The following is a 21,479-nucleotide window of genomic DNA, read 5'->3' as shown; positions in this document are numbered from 1 at the left end:
TCACAATTCACAAAATAGCTTCCAAACCATTCAGCGACAAAATATGACAAGTGAAAAGCTGATTAACCCATCAGGAGGCGCCAGTACTCTCCCCTTGACGAGTAGAATTGTCTGGCGTTAGACAATTTAGAGTAAATACTAAAGTAGGGCACATTTGAGCACAATGTGGCTCAATGGGTTAATAGTTATGTGAAATGCAGCTCTAAACTTATTATATCTTACTTGAATCAATGAAGTTTGGCCAACCAAAAAGATAAATTGTAAAAGGCGGAGCTGAAAAGTAAAAAATATAAATAAATAAGAGTATAGTTAATACTGTACAAAACCTTTTCTTGGACAGTGGTAAATTCTATTCCCCTCGTTGTCTCTTCTGATTTCAATGTGGCTTTTCTGAGGCTTCTTTCGAATTTTGTTGGCGCTGGGTGTATTCGTTGAAAATAGGCTTTCGGCTTCTTCCAAAGCCTTAGCAAGACGTGCACTTGTTTGCGCTTTGGCCTTTCCGTTATTATTCGCCTTTGTTTTATCTATTAAAGAATTAAATATGGTCTTAAAGTTGGAACATTATAAAGGCCTACGACAAACGACAATTATTATTTATTCTCATTATCATATACTGCGGTATATAAAGGCGGAATCATACCCAATAATCAAGCGTCGTTATCATATAAAAGGGGCTTTACAAATGCACAGCTTCTACCTGTTTGTTCTTCAGACTCATCCATATTAATTAACGATTTCAATATGTAAATTTGTAAAAGAAGCTCAGATATTTATTATAATGGCGTCCACTCCAAGCAGGGTCGTGCCCACGATATCTCTCTGAAATCTGTTCAGCGTTTATCATGATAAAAATTAAGGCAATACCTTAATTTGAGAGGCTTTTGACAATTAAGATATAAGCTTAATTTTGGAATGAGATCATGTTGACTTGGATTAGGGAAAGATCCATGCCAATGGTATCTTGATCACCCGATGCACACGTAATTATACGCTTATTAACATATCAAATTGAACAACCCAGTCTCTTCCTAAAATTGACTGTATATACTAATTGTGTTCTGCTGGGCAAATTGACTGTGAGAATCAATTTCAAGGACGCTTTACAATCTACCAGGCCTGGTTACGCTGCCTGTTCGCTAATCGCCTGTTCGCAGGTTAATTAACTAAACACAACATTGCATTTCTTACAGTATGTTGTATTCTTTGAATATCGCCTAATTTTTATGCTATCATGTCTCGTAAATCTGCTGGAAAACGCAAAAAGAATGAAGATGAACATCTAGACTCGATAATTGATGAAATTAACACCATTACAGGTGCAGAGTCTTCTAAAAGTAGAAAGACTCGACCTGACCACTCAAGTAAAAATAAAGATATTGACATCGTGCTGAGAAGAGACGAATCTGGCCAGCGAATATATCACAACCCAAGACGATTGTCGCAATCTAGTTGGGCAAGACGAGGTAAACGTGGAAATGTCAATAAAGTTTTTGTGTTGTGGAGTTTTGTAGGTTATTTAAGCTTTGACTTTTACTGTTTTACACCACTTATTAATAGGCAGCAATATCACTGCAAACAGGAAGGATTTGTCGAGACAGACTCTGTGAACGAAAGCAATCCAGAGTCAGGTAAACACTTCAATCACAGTTCATGTGTTATGCAGTTATATATTCTAACTGTATATTCTCATATTAGAAGGTAGATCGAACCATACAAATTTTTGATAACCTTTTCCAAGCCTGCATGTTGCATCTGCTTTGCTGGAATCCAGGCTGTAAATACGTCCAAATATTCGCCCAATAAAATGATGTATGAATTTTATTTTACAAGTATAATGGTTTTACTGTTTAGTTTTGGACTACAACTACCATAATTAGTCTTGCACTACAGTCAAATCATTATACTAAAATCAGCCTCAAATCAGTTATAAAATTACAGTGGGTTAGGGTGGTATTGCCTTAAATAAATAATAAATAAACATATATATGGCTAATCTCACTATTACCTTAAGTTATTAAAGCATATTGGAACTAGAGAGTGAGGTTAGAAATATCATTACAAATTAGCCTATGTATAAACATAATGTGGGTATGCGATTGTAGGATGTGGTTTAATGGGTTTTTGTGGTCTACCTTAAGATATTAATTTTCCTAGGTAATATAGTTGCGATTTTATTTAAATAGACAAGCATGCAAGTTTTAAATCACTTTAATGTATAGCTTTTATAACTAAATAGTGGAATACACAAGATTGAACGAACCTGTTGATCTCTTAACTGACAAAGTAGATGAACATTCTGAAACTTTTGAGCAAGGTACAGGTAAAATTAATTTTGGATCTACCATCTTAAATAACCTAGAGTGTTCCATGTTTGAAGGTACTGTACAGTAACAGTATGTGACCTACAATAACATTTCAACTGGAATTAATTGTAAATGGTATATGTATTATTTTATAGACCTTGATGCAATCATTGAACAGTGTGAGGAAGCTGTTGGTGAAATGAATGATAATACCACTGTGTGGCAAAAACGAATAAACAATCTTGAGGAAAACTGGGAGAATGCTAGAGGAGCCATATTTCACAGTGTTTTGTGTTCATTTGCCCCTCCCACTTCCTCATTACATTGCTCTAAAATTGATTGCCCCAATGATGCACAATTGAGGTGTAAGCAGTGTGGTGTTTTTCAATATTTATGTGTCAACTGTGATGAAGAAGTACATCAGTGTCAGCCGCTTCATGATCGTGAAGTTTGGATTAATGGGTATTTTCAATACATTCTTCCAACTGAGTCAATAACTGATGATGGAAAGCTTGTTCCTGTTGGTATGTGTCAATAATTATTTTCAATTAATAATTTTTTAAAGGCAATGTACCGTGCAATATGGTTGCAAACTGTTTACAAGCAACTGTCTATAAAATAACTTAAAAGGATATGAGGTATACAGGAATCTGCACTTCCAAATTTGAATGAGAAGTTTGGAATTCAGAGGCTTTTATTTATAATGGAAGGACCTAAGGGATAAGCTGTAATTTTCTTACTATATTTAAGGTCGTGCATGTCCTCTTCTTTACCCAACATCTTGCTTGGTGTGCGGGGAATCTACTTTGAAAACATTGAACAGCTCAAAAGTTATACTCATCACATCTGAAGGTATTGTATTTTAACGCTATCAAAAATTGAACCTAGTCATAAGTTTATTACAAAATAATGCCGTACATGTTAGTGCCAATTCTTTTTGTTATTTTTTTTATTTCTGTGCTGATGTTTATAGTATACAGTAGAGTGTATATTAAGATAATTAATATAATGTAATTATACATTCACAGTCAATCATTAACAGTATATGCTAAGATTGAGTATAAGTAAACGGTTAAAGTTAATGGATTTTTTTCATATTTAAGGTCGTTTTGACCTCAATTGGTTTAACATACACTGTTCATCATGTCCTTGGCAATGGTCACCAATTTCGTTTGACTGTATAGTTCAAAGTGGTTTTTGGCCAGGAAGTCCTGCCAATGTAAACTACTTGTTTCATCAAGAGCTGTTCCTTCTTTGGGATGCCTTCCGGAAGCAAATGCCAGGCTCCTCACAAACTGCTTTTATAAGAAGCTTGGAAGACATGTCTCGTTCCAAAAAAAGGGTGAGTGCTGTATATAATGGCAGTTATGAATGTATTAGAAATAGCCTGATCACACTAAAAGATGATAATCATGTGCATACAAATTCAATGGGGTACATATAAAATGTTGGATGGTATTTAATTAGCACTCAGTAGGGTCAGAGCATACAAATGTCTTTTTTTTGTATTAAAGGCAGATGTGATAACTGCAGCAACATTTCGGAAGGCCTTTGCAGAGTGGTGCTATTGTCAATTTGAACTGGCTTCGCTACAACTTCAGGATTGGAGAAAATGCCCACCATGCAGTGTTGACCAACACTCTTGTCATATTGATGGCAACCACAAGGTTTATAGATATGATAAAGTATCAAGGTACCACACCCTAATAGTTCATGTACTTGTGTGATTTATATTTTCCTAACATGACATTTGTAAGACTACGTACATTATAAAACTAACTGGCTATATGTCACCCAGGAAATTTGAATATTTAGGGGTACAAGTCCTTCTTATTACAATGACCATCTGATTGTCGAAAATGCGAAAGTAGATTCTCACATAAGAAGCTTGAATTCCAAAATCACGAAGAAAGATATGGTAAGGTTACAGTATAAAATACTGGTCGTTGGCCGATATTTTTGTTCTTTTTCGTTCTTCACATAGGTAAATTTAGGTGGAATCTTTTTTTGTTTAGAAAGAAGATAGTTCTTGTGGTGATACGCATTGGAAAGCTGCAAAAGCTGTGTCGAAAGCGAAGAAGAACCAAGATGAAACTGGATTGGTAGTGGCTGGCTGCAGACATTCTGTTTGTCAAGCCGCCTTGAATATGTTTAGAGGAGAAGTTTATGGTTATGCTCACTATCTACATTTAAACTTTGTTCATCCAAACAATGTTAGGTTCTTGTGGGAAGATGTGATATGTAAGTACTGGCCATGGGCTAAGCGAGTCACTTCAGAGCAAAACAAGATGGCATTAACTGATACAAAACCAGCCTTGTCACTCATGCATGGAAAATCGCACAGTTGGAACTGTCAGGTATTTTTACTAGGTCTAAATTATTCGTTCTGGTCTTTGTATTGGTTTGAAACGTTTAAAAATTTCTCTTTCAATTTGGCAAGAGTTTTTTTGGACAGAACGTCAATATAAATTTTGGGGCATGACATAATGTGTAGCAAATTTTCATTGCATTTAACATAGGTTATTTGGAGTGGAAGATGGCAAGAAGGTGCTGCTGCAACTCCTGGGGAGGAAGTTGAACAAATCAACAGCTATCTCTCCAGACTTGGATCCACCACCAAGAATATGATAGCATCAGGTTAATATAGTATATAATTGTGCATCACTGCATCTTAATGGAGATGAACGGTATAACATTGACATTCCATACATTCCTTTTACAGGTCGCGAGGATTGCATCACTGAGCATCTATTGAGTTGGAATAAGCGAAAAATTTGTAATCTACCTAAGCTGTTGGTTCTTCGCCTGAAAAAGGTTAATTACAGTATATATTTTCGCTTTAAATGCGAGGTGGTGTAAAACGTGCTCGTTGCATACTTGAGCTTATGCGTTGTTCTTTTCAGCATTCGTTTAGTCTTTCTTTCAATGCCTTTCTGTAGACGGAAAAGAAACTCGCCGATGCGAAAACGGAACTTGCTACGTATGCACGTGAGATTAATTTATCAGACGCTGATTTGGATGCCTCAGTTGTGTCATGGAAAAGAGATGTTCAGCAGTTTGCTACTGGTACGACTAATGATTGATCGTGTTAAATTATATACTGTACCGTACGAATTGATAAAATGTATATACTTTATGGATTTCACGTCTTTAGAACAAAAAGCAGGAAAAAATGTTGACGTTGGGGATTTAGGAGAATTCTACCTTTTACATCATGTGGTACAAAATGCTCAACAACTAAATACGTTTGTAAGTAGGAACGATGACCAGACGCGGATTTTAATCGGGGATAAAGAATTTCACCAACTTGCTGCAGATAAAACAAAGCAGTTGAATAAGAACATGGAAAGATTGCGTGTTTTGTCGTCCGAGCTTTTGAATTCCACTGTAACAGAGGAGGAGCTTCTAGCTCGGGGGAAGGTTGAACTTGCGAAAGTAACATTGTCCAGGTTGCAGAGAAAATTGGAGATGCTGTACTTTTCCATTACGAGGCGGATGAAGGAGATTTCGGCGCTTGCTGGTTGGTGTATATATAACAATTTTATTGTTACTTTAATATAATATGTTTATCTCGGTCACTCACATCGTTAGGAGTTAATAACTAGGTCCGCGTACTTTATTTTATTTGGTTAAATAAAGGCTTTCTTTTTAGATTCTAGTAAAAGGAGATCATCTATGCGAGCAAAATGCTCAAGGGAAAAAACAGAAATAGCGTCCACAGTAGAAGAGTTAAACTCAGTTAACAGCCTTCTGAAACTGCCTGCAACAAGTGCTGAAGCTATTCTTGCGGGAGATTTTCTTTGGTCGTTTAGTGAGGAACCAGCAACTACGAAAAGTATAGCGAATTTACTAGTGTATCATGGCTACATTTTTATCGAAAGAATAGAATTTTTTCTTAATCTCTATATAAATTGATTTAGACTTTTTGCTATACTATAGGTCTTCCTGTACGCTACAAAGCACAAGTAGTAGAAAAGTTCATGCTGGTTCAAAGGCTAAAAGAAGAAGAGGATCAAATAAGAAAAGAAATGAAGAACTTCCTCGTGTTCTATTTAAAGAATATTTTGGACAACCTTCATCAAAGAAAAGCAGTCATTAATGAGCGGATAGGTATAATTATCAGATATTTTCCGAACTTTTGCAATAGCTGTTATTGTATAAAATCTTGACAATAAACTTGCTAGAAATTGCTAGAAATCTATTTTTGATTCCTTCATTGATTTTTTTTCCAATGGTCTTTGCAAAGCACTGTTTTCACCTGAATTTGTATTTTTAGCTTTTATTCACGACGTCAATGAACCTGATGACAAATATCAAAATGAAAATGAGGTATAACAATGTATTAATATGTGTGCACCATAATGGCATGTAGTCTTCTGAGGTTTAGTGTTAGTCTCCAATTTTTTTCGTATTTTACATTTTCTGTTGTTGTAGAACTTATTGGGTGATAGGAAGTGTTATTCCTTGCGTTGCGAAAGAATCGAGACATTGCAGGGTCAACTTGCTATTACTAACAAAGGAATAGCTTTTGCCAAAAGCCAGATTGCAGTTGGTTTGAAATATTTTCGACATCTAGATACTTCTCTGGCATGCCTGGAAGAAATTGATGATAAATGCGATGATGATGATGATGATGAATATTACAATGAAAGTGAAGAAGATTGGTCAAGTGACGACAATAATGAATTAGAATAATTTTAGTTTTAAAGAGTTTTTGAAATTGAAGTTCAGATACCTTATTCATAATATCATATATTATACGAAAAATAAATAGTAATAAAACTCTAAATTTGTACAACATCTATATATGACAATTCCTTTTTCTCTTAGAAGAATTAAAAGCATTTCATTTTTGCTATTTTCTTAGTTGCCAAAGCTCTTGCAGTTATGAACCAAAGCGATGTATAAAAGAACTTGGGGGTGTTCAGATCAGGATCATGATCCCAGATCTTAACAGACCGACAAGAAAAAGTTTCTATATAGACTCCAACCAATAAATGCCAAACTGTGTCTGGTAGAACGAAATGTCAAGCTGTCTGTTTGACTTTCCAGTTGGTTCAATTCCAACTCGCAGTTCTGTAATTAAGCGTCATTTAATATTAGGAATGCAGTATCGTTGTTTTGTGATGATGACTTAAATCAGTAGAACATTTTTTTAAAAAAATTACAGACTTTACGTGCAGTGCAGTCACTTGTAGGAAAGATTTTTTAGGCGTCCATCAATCGATAGTCTCGCAATATACTCCTTCATAAACCTAATACAATATACACTTAATGTATGCTCCGGAGGGAAATAACGAGTTTTGTTTTCCCAAGAGTCTGAATGTCGAGGGAAACATTTAGACTCGAGGGAAAACAAAACTCACTATTTCCCGAGGTGTAGCGAACATTAAGTGTTTTGTTATATAGGAACAAAAACATACATCTTACACGACAATTTCATTTCAAAATGTTATGACAATATGCGGGCACCAATTTTTCACTTGTTTGGGAAACATTACATTTATTTAAAGTCATGTGACTACGAATGAACCAATCACATTTAAAATATACAGCACCTATATAACAATTGTTTTTGTATATATCTGTTATATGTATTGCATTTCGTCCTTCCTCGTGACGAGCGAAAGGAACACATTCTTGCATAAACCTGGCAAAAGTATATAGTTAATGAGCTGTAGTGTACTTCTGAAAGGTTCGCTGAGAAATATCGGATAAACAAGCACATTTGTTTGTAGTATAATTTTCGTATACCGTATATTTTGAAAGTTGCCATGACCTTCAAACGAGTTTACCTACATAATAAATTCAGATTCTGAAAAAGGAAGCAGCAAGATCGTTTCATTAAAATTTTACTAAAATTTAGAAATTAGAAATTTGAAGAAATTCTGCAATAGAAATTAGGCTAAACTTCAAATGCAGAGATTTTAAAAATATTTCATTCTTCATTGATCATACTTATGGCCTAAGGAAATAGAACATGTTTTGCATGAAATAAGAATCATAGAGTCTCTAGAGAAATTTTCTCAAAATATAAAAAGTTTTCGAGAAAACGTTTCTCAACAAAATTTTCTTGTCAAGTATTCCTTAGGAAACTTTTTCTAGATTTGATTATTAGCCTTCACGATGACGTTTTTGGGGTACTTTCAATTTTCTCAAATGTGTTTAAAAAATAATACCAACATGAAAAGCATTTTTTTTAAAATCAACAGACCATTTGAAGAATAACTCCAGCCTAAAATTAAAGACAGTCGTCGTTACGAAGCCATACACTCACGGTTGCTATAAAGAACCCCAAAAATGGCGGCATATTCGTCATCGTGAGAAAGCTAGGCTAATTGCACAGAACAAAATCGATCTTACAGTAACATTACGCTACGTGTATTAAAGATTCTTCGTTGAACTTCTACGTAACTTCAACTAGTGAGCACGTTGTTCGTCTTTCATACTGGTCAAGGCTCTAGGGTTAGGGTTAGGGTATTAGGATTATGGTGACACTAACTATATTTGGTAGGTTAGTTGTTGTAATTTTGATGTTTACTATTATTTACATTGATTCCATTATCTATGTTTCAGTATTGTTAACCTTTTTATTGGATCACGAGAACCACAAAACGTAAACTTGTTCAAAATTGAAGGGTTATTCTTAAATTTCTCCTTTCTAAATACCGATGTAATGTTCAGGTGTAGTGTAAGTGATTTTGTATTGACTGAGTATATATGTTTTATTTAACGGTTTTGGATACTAACTATAAAATTTCGCTTTAATGTTCACTTTGCGATATATAAAGAAAGTACTAAAAACTCAATTACGAAAGCAACACATGATATTTTTTATGGGAAGGAACTTATAGCATTTTGAAGCGGCATGTTTTTAACACCCGAATCACCTCGACTTTTTCAAATTTTTATTTCTTTTGATCCTTTTGGATTGGCTATGGACGTGAGGATCCTTATATATGTATGTCCCATTTGTTTTTAATTTTGGCGATGTGAAATAATGATCTTTCTATATGATAAAAGTAACACGAAAATTTTAAATTAATCATTGCAATCCATAATATAGCTTGATACCGCACGTTTTTGTTGAACACCCGAATCACCTTTTTTTTCGTTAAAAGGTATCGAAACTTTAATCACTAATTATGCACTCACTATGGTATTACCTATATAGTTTGTAATACCAATATTGGCAAGTTAACATAGTTGCCAAGTCTCACGGATTAGGCGTGAGACTCACGTATATTTGTGTAAAAAACGATCTCATGCCGGAAAATCAAGACAGTCTGAGATCTCACAGATTTCGTCTATTGTTGTTAGGGTATTGTCCTTAAAAGTTAAGATATTAATAATAAATTTTAAATCAGTCCGTACACATAGTCAAATTAAAATTAGTCAAAGTTCAAATAAAAAATTTCTTGTTACAAATTGTTTTTTCGAAACAATGTCAAATTTCGGGAAACTTCGGGAAAATTACATTAATTTCATATGTTTGCGGGATATAGGGACTAAATTGTCTTTAGCGAACAAAAGTAAAAAACGAGGTAATCATGGTATTATGTAAGAAAATTTTAGATATTCACGAGAAATTGCTGGCATATTCTTGTAAAACAGTCTTCATTAAACTCCTATGTCTATATGCATGGTTGTAATACCAAAGTAACCAAATTCTTCCTTTTGCTAAAGTAACGAAAAATAATCAAAAATATCCTTTTTCCTCATTCTTTTTAACCTATAACGTTATTTTGGTATATTTTTTTTAATAATAATAATTATTATAATAACAACAATAATAGAATTCAATTATAGAACTGTGAGTTGGAATTGAACCAACTGGAAAGTCACTCATGCAGATAGCTGACATTTCCTTCAACCATGCACAGTTTATTTTAGTTTTATTTTCATTTTGTTTATCGATATAAAAAGTTAAGATTATGTATAGAAGCAGTAGCATAGACGATAAATATAAAAAATTGTTGTTTTGAAATATAAAAAAATTGTTATATTGAAATTGTTGTTTCATAGCTTTTAAAAATTATGTTTTTATGGAGTTTTCGCAAATTATCTGCCGAAACAAAGTTGAACAGGAATTTCAACATCGCTTATTCAGGAACTTATACATTAAACATAAACTATATAAATAAAAACCATGTCATATGGTTTATGTAATAATTTAAAACAGGAGTAGCATTGTTCTATAATATATAGAAGGAAAAAACACAATGTATGAGTCGTGGTTATTTTATACTTTATATGCATTTTAAAACCATTATCACGTTGCATCCTTGGAACGTCTATATATATACTTCCAATTCAACTTCCACGTGGTTATAGCTAGTGTTATAAGCGTGCATAGATGAAGGCGTACGTAAGTACTTTTCGCATCTCATATAGATTGTCACAACATTCCCCAATTGTATATAAGTTAAGAAATTACACATTTTATAACGTTCTGCTTGTGGCCACCCCGAAATAGTTTTTTTTCACAGTTGTTGAGATATATAATAGCTAAGTTTATTAAATTTGGAATACAAAATCAAATAATATAAAGGTTAAGGCTTGGAATGCATTCTCAATAGTGCCAAGCAAGCATGAAATTCGCCAACTTCAAACTTGCTGGTATCAAAAGAACTAGGACACGGAGGGGGGATAACCATCCCTTCCACCAAAGATGTTATTACAACTGACAAATGGCCTGGTGGGACTGCAACATTGTGCACCCTCTTAAAACCTGTTACACATGCCTCACCGCAAAATGTGCCTTTATTGTCAGTCAAGGACACAACCGTACCTGAAAAGAAACAAATGTATATATAACACCCGTTTGCAAAAACGTTGGCCGCAGATAGATAGATAGATATAGATACTCGAAGTCTAATTAGAATTGCATATGATTACATTTGCATGGGATTTCAATCATATTACACAACATACGCAATTCTAAGTAGATTTCGAGTATCTATCTATATATCTTCTGCGGCCAACGTTTTTGCAAACGGGTGTATAATATAAATATATATATATAATATAATATATATATATATAAATATATATATATTAATATATATAAATATATATATATAAAATAGGTAATATCGTGAACTCTTTTGAGATTATATAACAAGCTAGGTAATAAATTATATAAGCAAGGTTGCAAAACACAAAGATTTTTAATTACCTGCAGAAAATAAACTTTTCAATGTTGTTGAAGACGGTTTCGCTACTAGATTTGGCGTCTGGTTGTATGAGTTATTGGCCGGGTTGATTGATTTGGTAAGTCAGATGTTTCATCTAATGGTTTTGATGTTTGGTTGGGTGGTCTGGTTGATTGATTTGGTTGTTGGTTGCCTCATTTGGTGGTCTGGTGGATTTGTGAGAGACTTTGAAGACAACGGCGAGGAAGGAGTTACAATTGTACGAGAGCTTGATGAGGTTTCGCCAGCCTTTGAGATGCAGGTTGTGGATGATGTTTCGGAAGACGATGCAATTGACATTGATTCGGTGGGAGTTGTAGGTGGAGACGACGTAGGCATTGGTGGGCTTTTGCCATGGATGACGTGCTTCGACTTGTTTTGAGGCGTTTCACGGTCAGACGACGAGCCTTCGACACGCTGTCTAGAAAACAGTGATTTCATACCGTGTTTGAACAACTCCCGGGCTGCTTTTCCAGTTTTACTTTTCTCTGATATAAAGTCTGCTCCAAAACCAGGAAGATGCAAAATCCCACATAGTCTTTCCACCAGTTGAAGATGGATGGCAATACATGACAACTACGTGGTATCCGTGGTTCTGGTGAAGTGTCAACGCCTGTACAATAAAAATTGCGTTGCTGTTTACATTGGAGCCACAAAGCCTTAAGGCCGACACACACCGAACGCGATCCGCCAACGCGACGCGATCTGTAGGAATTTCTCAGTTTTTAACACTGAGTAGAAAACTCGCGTCGCGTTGGCCAATCGCGTCCAGTGTGTGTGGGTCTTACTACTCACGCTTAAATTGGCCGACATTGCACAACAGCATCAGCATCAAAAACTGGTGCTAGTTGTTCAATTGTTACCTTACGGCCCTGTTTTCGCCATACCAGATTCGCATCGTCGCGGCATCAATTTACGTCATTTTACGGCATCCCTGATTATAGGCTTTTTTCAGTTACCTGACCTCGTTATATATATACCTGACCTATATATATATATATATATATATAATATATATATATATATATATATATTATATATATATTGATATGTATTGTATACAAACCCTCCTCATAAGAAGCTCTTTTTGACTGGTGGTGCTTGTATGTTTAGGGAGTGAAATGTTACAGAGGCGCTTCGGGAAAACTTCACCACAGTTTGAACAACGCTTACAAGCATTGCCCACCTCAGCTGAACAACTCTGGCACACTTTCTTACGAGATGTAGTCTAAAAAACACATACGATCAATGATGCTTAAAATGACAATTTTAATGTGAGCATAAATAGAAATTACCTAAGTTCGGGAGAAGAGCGCAGACTAGAATCAGGAATGAATAAAATGAATGGGTGGAAGATATGGTTGCAATGTAACACGAAGTAAAGGCCGATTTGCACTGTCAATGTTTCTGTGATCAATTAGCCTCTGTGAGAAGTCTGTGTTCACAGAATCACAGAGCTTCAAAGCAACTGCCCTCTTTGAAGGTGTTCACATTGTCAAATACATGGATCAAAGTGTACTTTGATCACAGAAACTGTGCTTACCTGCAGAAACTGTGATAATGCAAGCCAGCCTTAAGCAGGGCCGTAGCTAGAAGCTTAAATTGGGGGGTGTATATTCATAAATTCATCTTATGCCCCGACTGATTTCTTTTGTACGCTATTGTTTCTGGGGTAGATAAACATGAATATATGAATATACGCCCTCCAGTTAAGCGGTCTAGCTACGGCCCTGGCCTTAAGTCAATGATCAGCTTTGTTCTCAGGCTGTCAACTTCTGTCAGATATGTACAAGTATTTACAGTGACTAATGATACAAACCCATCATGAAGATAATAACAAAATAATAAAAATATTACTATATTTACTGCTTGATCACATATCCTTCATACTGTTAAAAACATACTGTATCACACTAGGGTATTTATTTTGATATATAAAAATGAGATATTAAAACTTTTCCACACAACAAAATATTTTGAATTTACTAAAACGTGACAACATACAAACTTTTCTGATGTGGCACTCACAACTTGTTTTCATCATCTAGTAATAATATTGAGGAAAAACAAAGGCAATTAAAAGACTGGGTCATTGTAAATTAAGAAGTATTATTTACAACATAAGCAGTCACTGGATAGGCACAAAATGGAATATTATAGTCATGTACACTACACGAATGAGAATGTTGGCTGTAATTTATACCCTATTAGATAAGTACTCTTCATCAGATTATCAGGCTTATTACATTACTGCTGGTACTCATGTGTATGAAATCAAATCACTCCCTATACATGTAGTTTGTAACATTTACAGAGGTATTCATGGATCCAAATCCATAAATTGCCAAAATAATAGTTTTTATGTGAAGTTCATAATTGCTTATGAATTTCACAATGTCGTTTAGATATAGACTACACTACATTATAACAGGGTACAAAATCCCTTGGAGGGAACAGATGGGAATGTTTACAAATTAAATATTGATCAGTAAGATTTCATTATGGATTATCAACAAAATATTTTGCTTCTTTTTGGCTAACATTGTCATAAGTACTAAAGTAGTAGATACAATACCTGTATGCTTATTAAATCATAACTAAATCAGAATAGGTGATTATTCAAAGAAGTAAACTCATGCAGTGAAATTTTGTCATGCTTACATAAAAAATTGAGTTGAAATGTAAGCCTGTTTATAATGTCATGAAGCAAATATCACATCACTAAAAGGGTTAACCATTGAAGCAGCTTAAATCACTTTAAAAAAATACAATTATATTTCACAGGTTGGTTAATGCTTTTGATGGATAAATTCTTCTAAAATAATTAAGCATTCATGCAGTTATAAAATATGCTATACACTATGGTGCAAATACCTATATAGACTATAAATAAGTCCTCATGCAGCTGTGCAGAAGAAAATTTTAAAATAGTTATGAGAATAATATAATGACATAATAAAATAGTTAACACAAAAATTATTTATCAAGCATTCATGCCAGAAATGACTGTCTTGTGTGTTGATAGGTGAGCTTTGGATACATGTAAATTAGTTAACTCACTTAACTGTCAAACAAAAAGTACCATACAGTTTAAATTGTTTGCATTATGCCCCTCCACATGTGTAAGAAGCATACTGTACAACCATAGGTTGCCCAGAAATCTGTTTGTAGTACTTTGTACACAGTCTTCGACTACATTGTTTACGCGTGCGGTCAGCTTCTACTGTCTGTACTAATTACTGCATTATATATCGATATCAATATAAACATATCAATTAATATATAATACAGTAATTAGTACAGGCAGTAAAAGTGTAAATAATGTAGTCGAAGACTGAGTACAAACTGTACAGTGCATAAAATGTTTAAGTCATAAAATTTTTAATAACTTTATTTCAAATATTCAGAGATGTCTTCTCATTAGTTAATTTGTCTTACAGTATTAAATTGAGGCCCACAATTAGGCCTCACACATTACACATATAAATTTACAATAATACATTTGCTTAATAACGGCAAACGAAGTTGTCGTGACCGGCTAATAAGGTACCTTGTGAACAGGGCCTAAAATGTGAAATAAATTTACTCTGTCTTTAATATTTTATGTATAAAATGGGGGGCTGAGCAAAATGTAGCCCCCCAGAAATGCCACATTTTCATAATCTCAGAGCGATTTTATACGAATATATAGACATAATGCTTTTATCCCAAGGAATCAATATCATTTACAACTAGTCCCACATACCTTTGTCATTGCCTATTTGCATGTTTAATATATGATTTTCAAACACCGACGCTTCGATATGCAAATTTTACTGAAATATGGCTGCAGAGAACGAGCAAAATTGCAAAATATTTGCGTGAAATAAATCCAGCGTAACCAGGCCTGGTAGATTGTAAAGCGTCCTTGAAATTGATTCTCACAGTCAATTTGCCCAGCAGAACACAATTAGTATATACAGTCAATTTTAGGAAGAGACTGGGTTGAATTGAAACGTAATTGGCGCATATATGCGGTGATAGTAGGTATCAGACACCTAACCAAACCAACTGTCGGAGTACCTAAGATCAAAGCCTGGACACAAGTACACAACAGCTTTGGCGAATTAAATATGGCGCCAGTTCACTGGGTGACTAACTTTTTAAAATCCATAGTTTTAAATCGTTTAAAATCCAACTTTTAAAATATTTGAAATAAACAATGAATTGAGAAAGCCATGTCGTCTCGAAGATGTTTTAAAGCAAAACACACTGTTAAAGTGGTAAGCTTTAAAGACGGGAAAGTCAATCGGAGATCAAAGCTCAGTGTACCCATAAAGTATTCAGAAAGAACTAATGTTCACAAATATACGTCCTCTTCTCTACCTGAAACTTCAGCATGTGGGCAGCCAGAAGTCAGCTTTGGTGGAGATGAAATTGTTGGGCCAAGCTTCAAACCAAAGCGTGGTAAAATGCGTTTGAAGAAGAAAATTAAGGCTTATCGCGATAGAAAGATTAAGTTGGGGAATGCTTGGCTTGGTATTCGACAACAACTCTTCTCTGCTTTTCTGGAGCATCAAGCTATGCCTGTCAACCAAGGTTGTGTAATTCCTGAGTGCAAAGAAAGTGCATGTGGTAGATGCCTTGACTGTGGCCCAGCACATTTTATGTGTGAGGAACATATAAACCTTGTTCATGCCTCTGGTCAGTCTTTCCACTATCCTGAGATTTGGGAGGTAATATAGCTGTGTTGGGGTAATATTTATAAGTTATGGTCTCTCATTTTGGCAGAGGTCATGTGGCTTTTTGAGGAGCTTATTTCAATGATTCTTTTATACTGCAACCTTAGTGTAATAGTATTGAAGTCATATATGATGACAGGATGTATGTACTGTGTATATGAAGTCATGTGATGAGAGTATGTTGCATTGTAGATTGAAAAGTATATTCAATACAAATTTAAAGAAGTTGTTGTTTGGGAGACAAATCACAATTTAGATCATGGTTATACTCGTGATGTTGTCGTCGTTAATAGAAATGGTATGTTTATGGTATTACATTGTGACGTTGATTGTCAGGTGTTTTCTTTTATCACATGAGCACACTTACAATTATACATTTATGAATTTTGTATTATTGTGTAAATTCTGTGTCAATTTCCTTACCATACTCTGTCTCTTTACCTGCCAACATGACTACTTCTAAGATTCCATTTTTTCCTATGAATTAAATAAGCAATTACTATGGCTTTATATTGATATTTAATACATTGACTGATAATGTGTCCAATTGTATTTTTTTGGAAAATAAAAGAAAACTGAGTCTGAAAAATAAAATCCTGAGAAATCTGGATTAAAACAATTAAGGCTATAAACACAAGTTTGCGACGTTTAGATGAAAGATATGGATTAAAACAATTAAGACTATAAACACAAGTTTGCAACATTTGCAGTTTATTACAATCTATCTGATAATAAAATTGAAACATCACAAACTCATGTAAGTAGTATTATGTTAATCCATATCTTGGATTGCTCAGGATGTTATTCATACTCTGTTTTGTCATTTATTTTTTTACACATTGGTCTAGTGGCTATCAACTGGCTGACCATTAAAAGAGAGAGTCTGTTTTAAATAAATAAATTGTGTGTTCTTTTCAACGAATTTTGCTTAGGTCAACAGCGTCTTGTGAAGTTTAAATTCTGTTGCCATGAGCCAGAAGCAGTGACATTAATGAAACATGGTTTGTGGCCTTCATCACCCAAGGAACCACAAGCAGCATTTGAAAAAAATCTTATGGAATTGGTCAAATATATCTTCTTGGAATGCCGAACATCTTTAAAGTCGATATGTCAGGCAATATACTGGATTATGCCTTCTCTTTCACCAGTTTATGTGAGTATTTTAACCCAACCTCATTACTTCCAAAGGCTTTCCCTTTTATGACTGAATTTGCAAAGCCAAACTTCTAATTCATTAGTATGTATTAATTGCATATACAGTATAATAATTACTAAAGACAATACTAGTACATTGTAGGGTCTAATTATTAGTGTCTGCAACTTACTTTCAATAGAATAAAAAACAGTTAGACACATAGCATTTAGGTGAATTTAATCTAATATTTTAGGTAAAGGACATATATCGGCTACTTGTTGGTGAAAATTTTGGAGAATACCGTTACCTTAGCTACATGCTGGATACATTTGGTGGGAAAAATGTGCAGTTGGATAATGTTAGTCAATGCCCTGCATGCCCTAAGGTAAACAGTACATTGTATATAAACAAACGTATATACAGTACTAGGTAGCATTTATTTGGAAATCCTTTATACTTGTTGTCTATACCTTAATGGTTTTGTTGTTTGTAAAGATAATAATGAAAATGTAGTATTGGCTTGAAGAAACTTTATTCTTAAACACCAGACAATTTTCAAAGGGAATTTGTGCATGTCATATTTCATTTGCCAAGTTGATTCTGTAGGCTACAGTTAATGGCCATGAATTATTACTGACTATTTAAAGTTTAATTACATTTCTTTCATTTAGAAAAGTGGAAATATGTATGTATCTTTGGATGCTTTATTTGGCTGTGTGAGAAAGATAAGCGCTGGGACAAGTGTTAGACCAGCAAACCATGGAGAAACACTTTTCATAGAGCAAACAAAAGTGGATTCTTTTTTGAAGAATTACAAAGTTACATCATCATTAAAGTCACAAGTACGTACAATATATACATTTAGGTAATGAAATTCTTATGAGTAGCAAAATTCTTATAAATTTTTATATTGCAGGTGTCCTGCCATAACTTCCAAGCTGGATCAAATCTCAGATCTAAGGTGAAGACTAAAAAATTAGATGAAACTGCAATATTTGGAGCAGGTTGCAGACATGAAGTGCCTTTAAAATTCTTTAGTCTAAAAAGAGGGGAAGAGTAAGTAAATTTGCCAAAGGTTTCTAGACACTTCACTAATTGTTGCATTGAACAAAACATGTTAATGTAATAAATTCACTGAGCTGTAATTACATGTTTTAGAATTGGAAATGCAGTTTATTTGCTGAAGTGGTTGAAAGAAAGTACAAACAACAAGAATTTGAACATCTATTTGTATTATGATAGCATGTACACTGGAATCTCATTTGAAGGTACAGACTGTAGGCATTCAAAGTACAGACTTTTGAAATCTAACTGAAAAGTTTGCAAAAGCCTACACAGTACAACCACTTCATTTTAACCTGGGCACTTTCCTTTATGCAGCCAAAATGGTAAAATACCAATATAAATCATGTGAGCTTAAAACACCAAATCCCCAGTAATCAGTCTGTAGAAAAATACAATAGGCCCAGACTGGCCATTTTCGCCATTTAAATGAAAGTGCCCCTGTACAGTATCAAGAGAACGGTGGTTCATTAAAATCCTCATTTCAAAATAAACATAAATTCAGCATGTGATGGTACAATATTTCCCGTGAAATAATGTTACAGTCAGTTATACAAGTTATTCCCAAATACTTAGAGAGCGAATTAGATGTATATCTGTATAATTTCGAATTTATTTATTGTGTATTTAGAGAACAAATCAGGAGGCATTATTGGAAAATGTTAAGGTGGCCATTCCTACATTTCACTGCTATGGACATAAAGTATCTTGTCAGGTACCTAACTTTTTGTATTGTATACTTTTTTTCCTTGTTTCTAATAGTTTTTTTACATTGAACTACAGCAGAAATGAAACTTCTAATATATATATATATATATATATATTGTTTGTCAATGAATGTTCTCCGGATTTAAAATTGTTTTTTATTGAGCTTTCGACTCGGTACTTCGAGTCTTCTTCAGAATATCTAAATTATTTACATGTGTCTAGATTTATATATTCAAGTTTCGCGCTGTTCTTTAAGACTCTGTATACGTTAAGAGCGTCTGATTGGTTGTTTTGAAGTTGATCTGATATGAGTGGTAGTTGAGGGATGCGTTGTCATGGTTGACTGCATTTCGTTGTCAGGGATGGTCGCTGTGGAATGATTAGATTGTTGTGTATCAGATGCGGGTGGATTTAAGTTATTATTAGTTATATTAATGTGATTATTGATAGAGTCCTTACGTTTTGTCTTAAGTTGCAGATAGACTGCAGGAATGTCGATATGTCTGTTAATAGTATTGTCGTCTGTACTAAACCAAGCTTCTTTGAATTCACGTAAAAAAAATAATAAATATGCCTGGATTACAAATCTTTAAACATATATATATATATATATATATATATATATATATATATATATATATATATATATATAATTATTTATATATATATATATATATTTATAAATGTCTATTTTTCCACGGTTATAATTTTCAGTAGCTACATTGTTTTTCCGTGTTTTTGGTGTATGTTAGTGTGATATTAAATTTTTATAATAATCTTTTGGCTGATCAGGTGTCATATAGTGGCCGGAGAATTAATGGGTTTGGTCTAAGCGACGGTGAAGTGATGGAGCGAATGTGGTCTTACCTTAGGCCAACTTCAAAAATCACCAAAGAAATGACCCCGTCACACCGAGTTGATGCTCTGACGGACTTTCTCTTACATTATAGAAAGAAATCTTTAGGGCAAATCGGTAAATACAAAATAATAAGTACTTTTATAATTATTGTATTCATCCTCTAATAATTATTTTTAGTGTTCTAATTCATTGGTATAAGTATCGGTGGTATCTATTTTCATACATTCTTTGTTACGGAATATCTCTACTTTCTGAGCATTTTTTATAATAAACAGTACATTGTTTTAATATCTTGACAAATCTAGGCGAACGTTTGTGCGATCATTTGAAGAAAGCATTGCACATGAAAGCCGACACAAATGAGCAGTTGAATCTGCTCCTTGAAAATCTTAGTAAAAGCGGTTTGTTGATTTTTTCAAATTTTGTGTATAATTGTTACGGGAAATACAAATTCAATCATGTACATATTTGTATTTTTCTTTGGGTATAGGTATACAACTGAATGTAACAACAATAGAAAAGTGGTCTAAGTCTGAGAAAGATCTCTATAGTAAGAAGTCGGAGAAGAGAGGTTAGCGATATAGAGCAGTTTACTCAATTATAAGTATACGTAAGCATACGTAAATGGAACTCATTTTAATATCTTAATATTTTAGAACCTAATGTTAGCATATCTTTTTGTAGTTATGGTATTAACATGTTAGTAATTGTATTTCTGAGTATTTTATCACTGTAAATATGTAAATAGTCTTATTTCTGATACTTGTAAACTTGTGTTTTTCAGTTCGTTTTTGAACTGCCATTTCAAGTATTTTAATAATAATCAATCAATCAATCATATTTGTAGCCACAGCGAATGTTACGGACGTCACAGAACAGTATGCGGAAAAGTTGAAAGAGTATTATGACACAAGGTTTGACTATTTCCATCATAATTAAATACCAATGTTTTAATGTATACATACGATAATTCATTAGTTACATTATGTTAATTTTAATATAAAGAGCCAAGCTTGCAGAGATCGAGGTGGACAGTGAAGAATTTTCAATTTTAAGTTCTAAATTGAACAGGTACGTATACAGTACAGTATATGTTTCATTTTTGCTATTTTGTTTCTTAAAAGTTGCTAACGTGAATGTTAGTGCAATGTTAGTGAATGTTAAGTTTTCTTTGTTTGAACAATTTAGCAAAAATGAACAACTGAAGAAAATTGAGAACGGTCAGCAGCGTTGGAGTCAAGATCACCCAGCATTCAAATTGTATGTTACCAAAGCGGAAGATACACGTAGAAATGAATTGTTGAGTGATATGCGTGCAAGATGTTTGGAACGTTGGTTTTTGCTGCAGCTTATGAAAAAATATGCAGGTTTATATTATACAATTAATCAAATTACTAATCGAAGAGATTTCCACTTGATATATACTTAGCCACTAGCTCTCAGTGATATATACTTGGCCACTAGCTATTGTCGTTTTGTACATCGCGTGATACTGTA

At 33.9% G+C, this 21,479-nt stretch overlaps 1 protein-coding gene and 2 long non-coding RNA genes across 4 annotated transcripts; all 3 read left to right on the top strand.

The window, feature by feature from the left end:
• Positions 1-1,185: 1,185 nt before the first annotated feature.
• LOC114531881 lies at positions 1,186-13,098 on the top strand. 2 transcript variants are annotated; one of them, XM_028553480.1, is made up of 13 exons: positions 1,186-1,463; positions 2,237-2,320; positions 2,459-2,827; positions 3,054-3,155; positions 3,407-3,645; positions 3,818-3,996; positions 4,119-4,221; positions 4,319-4,660; positions 4,823-4,940; positions 5,026-5,117; positions 5,243-5,369; positions 5,458-5,552; positions 5,620-5,712. In XM_028553480.1, exons 1-13 carry the CDS (start codon positions 1,232-1,234, stop codon positions 5,635-5,637), a joined length of 2,100 nt encoding a protein of 699 aa, XP_028409281.1. In that variant the 5' UTR covers positions 1,186-1,231; the 3' UTR covers positions 5,638-5,712. The 2 variants fall into 2 exon arrangements, with proteins under 2 accessions (XP_028409281.1, XP_028409280.1); XM_028553479.1 differs by lacking the exons at positions 5,458-5,552; positions 5,620-5,712 and adding an exon at positions 12,611-13,098.
• A 5,493-nt stretch (positions 13,099-18,591) lies between these two features.
• On the top strand, positions 18,592-20,380 carry LOC114531872. The gene is made up of 4 exons (XR_003687892.1): positions 18,592-18,621; positions 19,047-19,130; positions 19,916-20,096; positions 20,288-20,380. It is a non-coding gene; the product is annotated as an uncharacterized LOC114531872 (long non-coding RNA).
• Positions 20,381-20,480: 100 nt separating this feature from the next.
• LOC114531873 lies at positions 20,481-21,010 on the top strand. The gene is made up of 3 exons (XR_003687893.1): positions 20,481-20,553; positions 20,830-20,896; positions 20,988-21,010. It is a non-coding gene; the product is annotated as an uncharacterized LOC114531873 (long non-coding RNA).
• Positions 21,011-21,479: the final 469 nt, after the last annotated feature.

This window comes from Dendronephthya gigantea, unplaced genomic scaffold (assembly GCF_004324835.1).
Source record: "Dendronephthya gigantea isolate DGI-Jeju-01 unplaced genomic scaffold, DenGig_1.0 000075F, whole genome shotgun sequence".
In the NCBI taxonomy this organism is placed as follows: domain Eukaryota; kingdom Metazoa; phylum Cnidaria; class Anthozoa; order Malacalcyonacea; family Nephtheidae; genus Dendronephthya; species Dendronephthya gigantea.
This window is presented reverse-complemented; position numbering and strand designations above follow the sequence as displayed.

Bases quoted from the DNA above. Each gene is read 5' to 3' on its own strand.
- LOC114531881 (XM_028553479.1), top strand. From the start codon at position 1,232: ATGTCTCGTAAATCTGCTGGAAAACGCAAAAAGAATGAAGATGAACAT. The intron at 2,321-2,458 runs GTAAAATTAATT...ATTATTTTATAG, and splicing joins AACTTTTGAGCAAGGTACAG to ACCTTGATGCAATCATTGAA. The intron at 3,997-4,118 runs GTACCACACCCT...TTGAATATTTAG, and splicing joins AGATATGATAAAGTATCAAG to GGGTACAAGTCCTTCTTATT.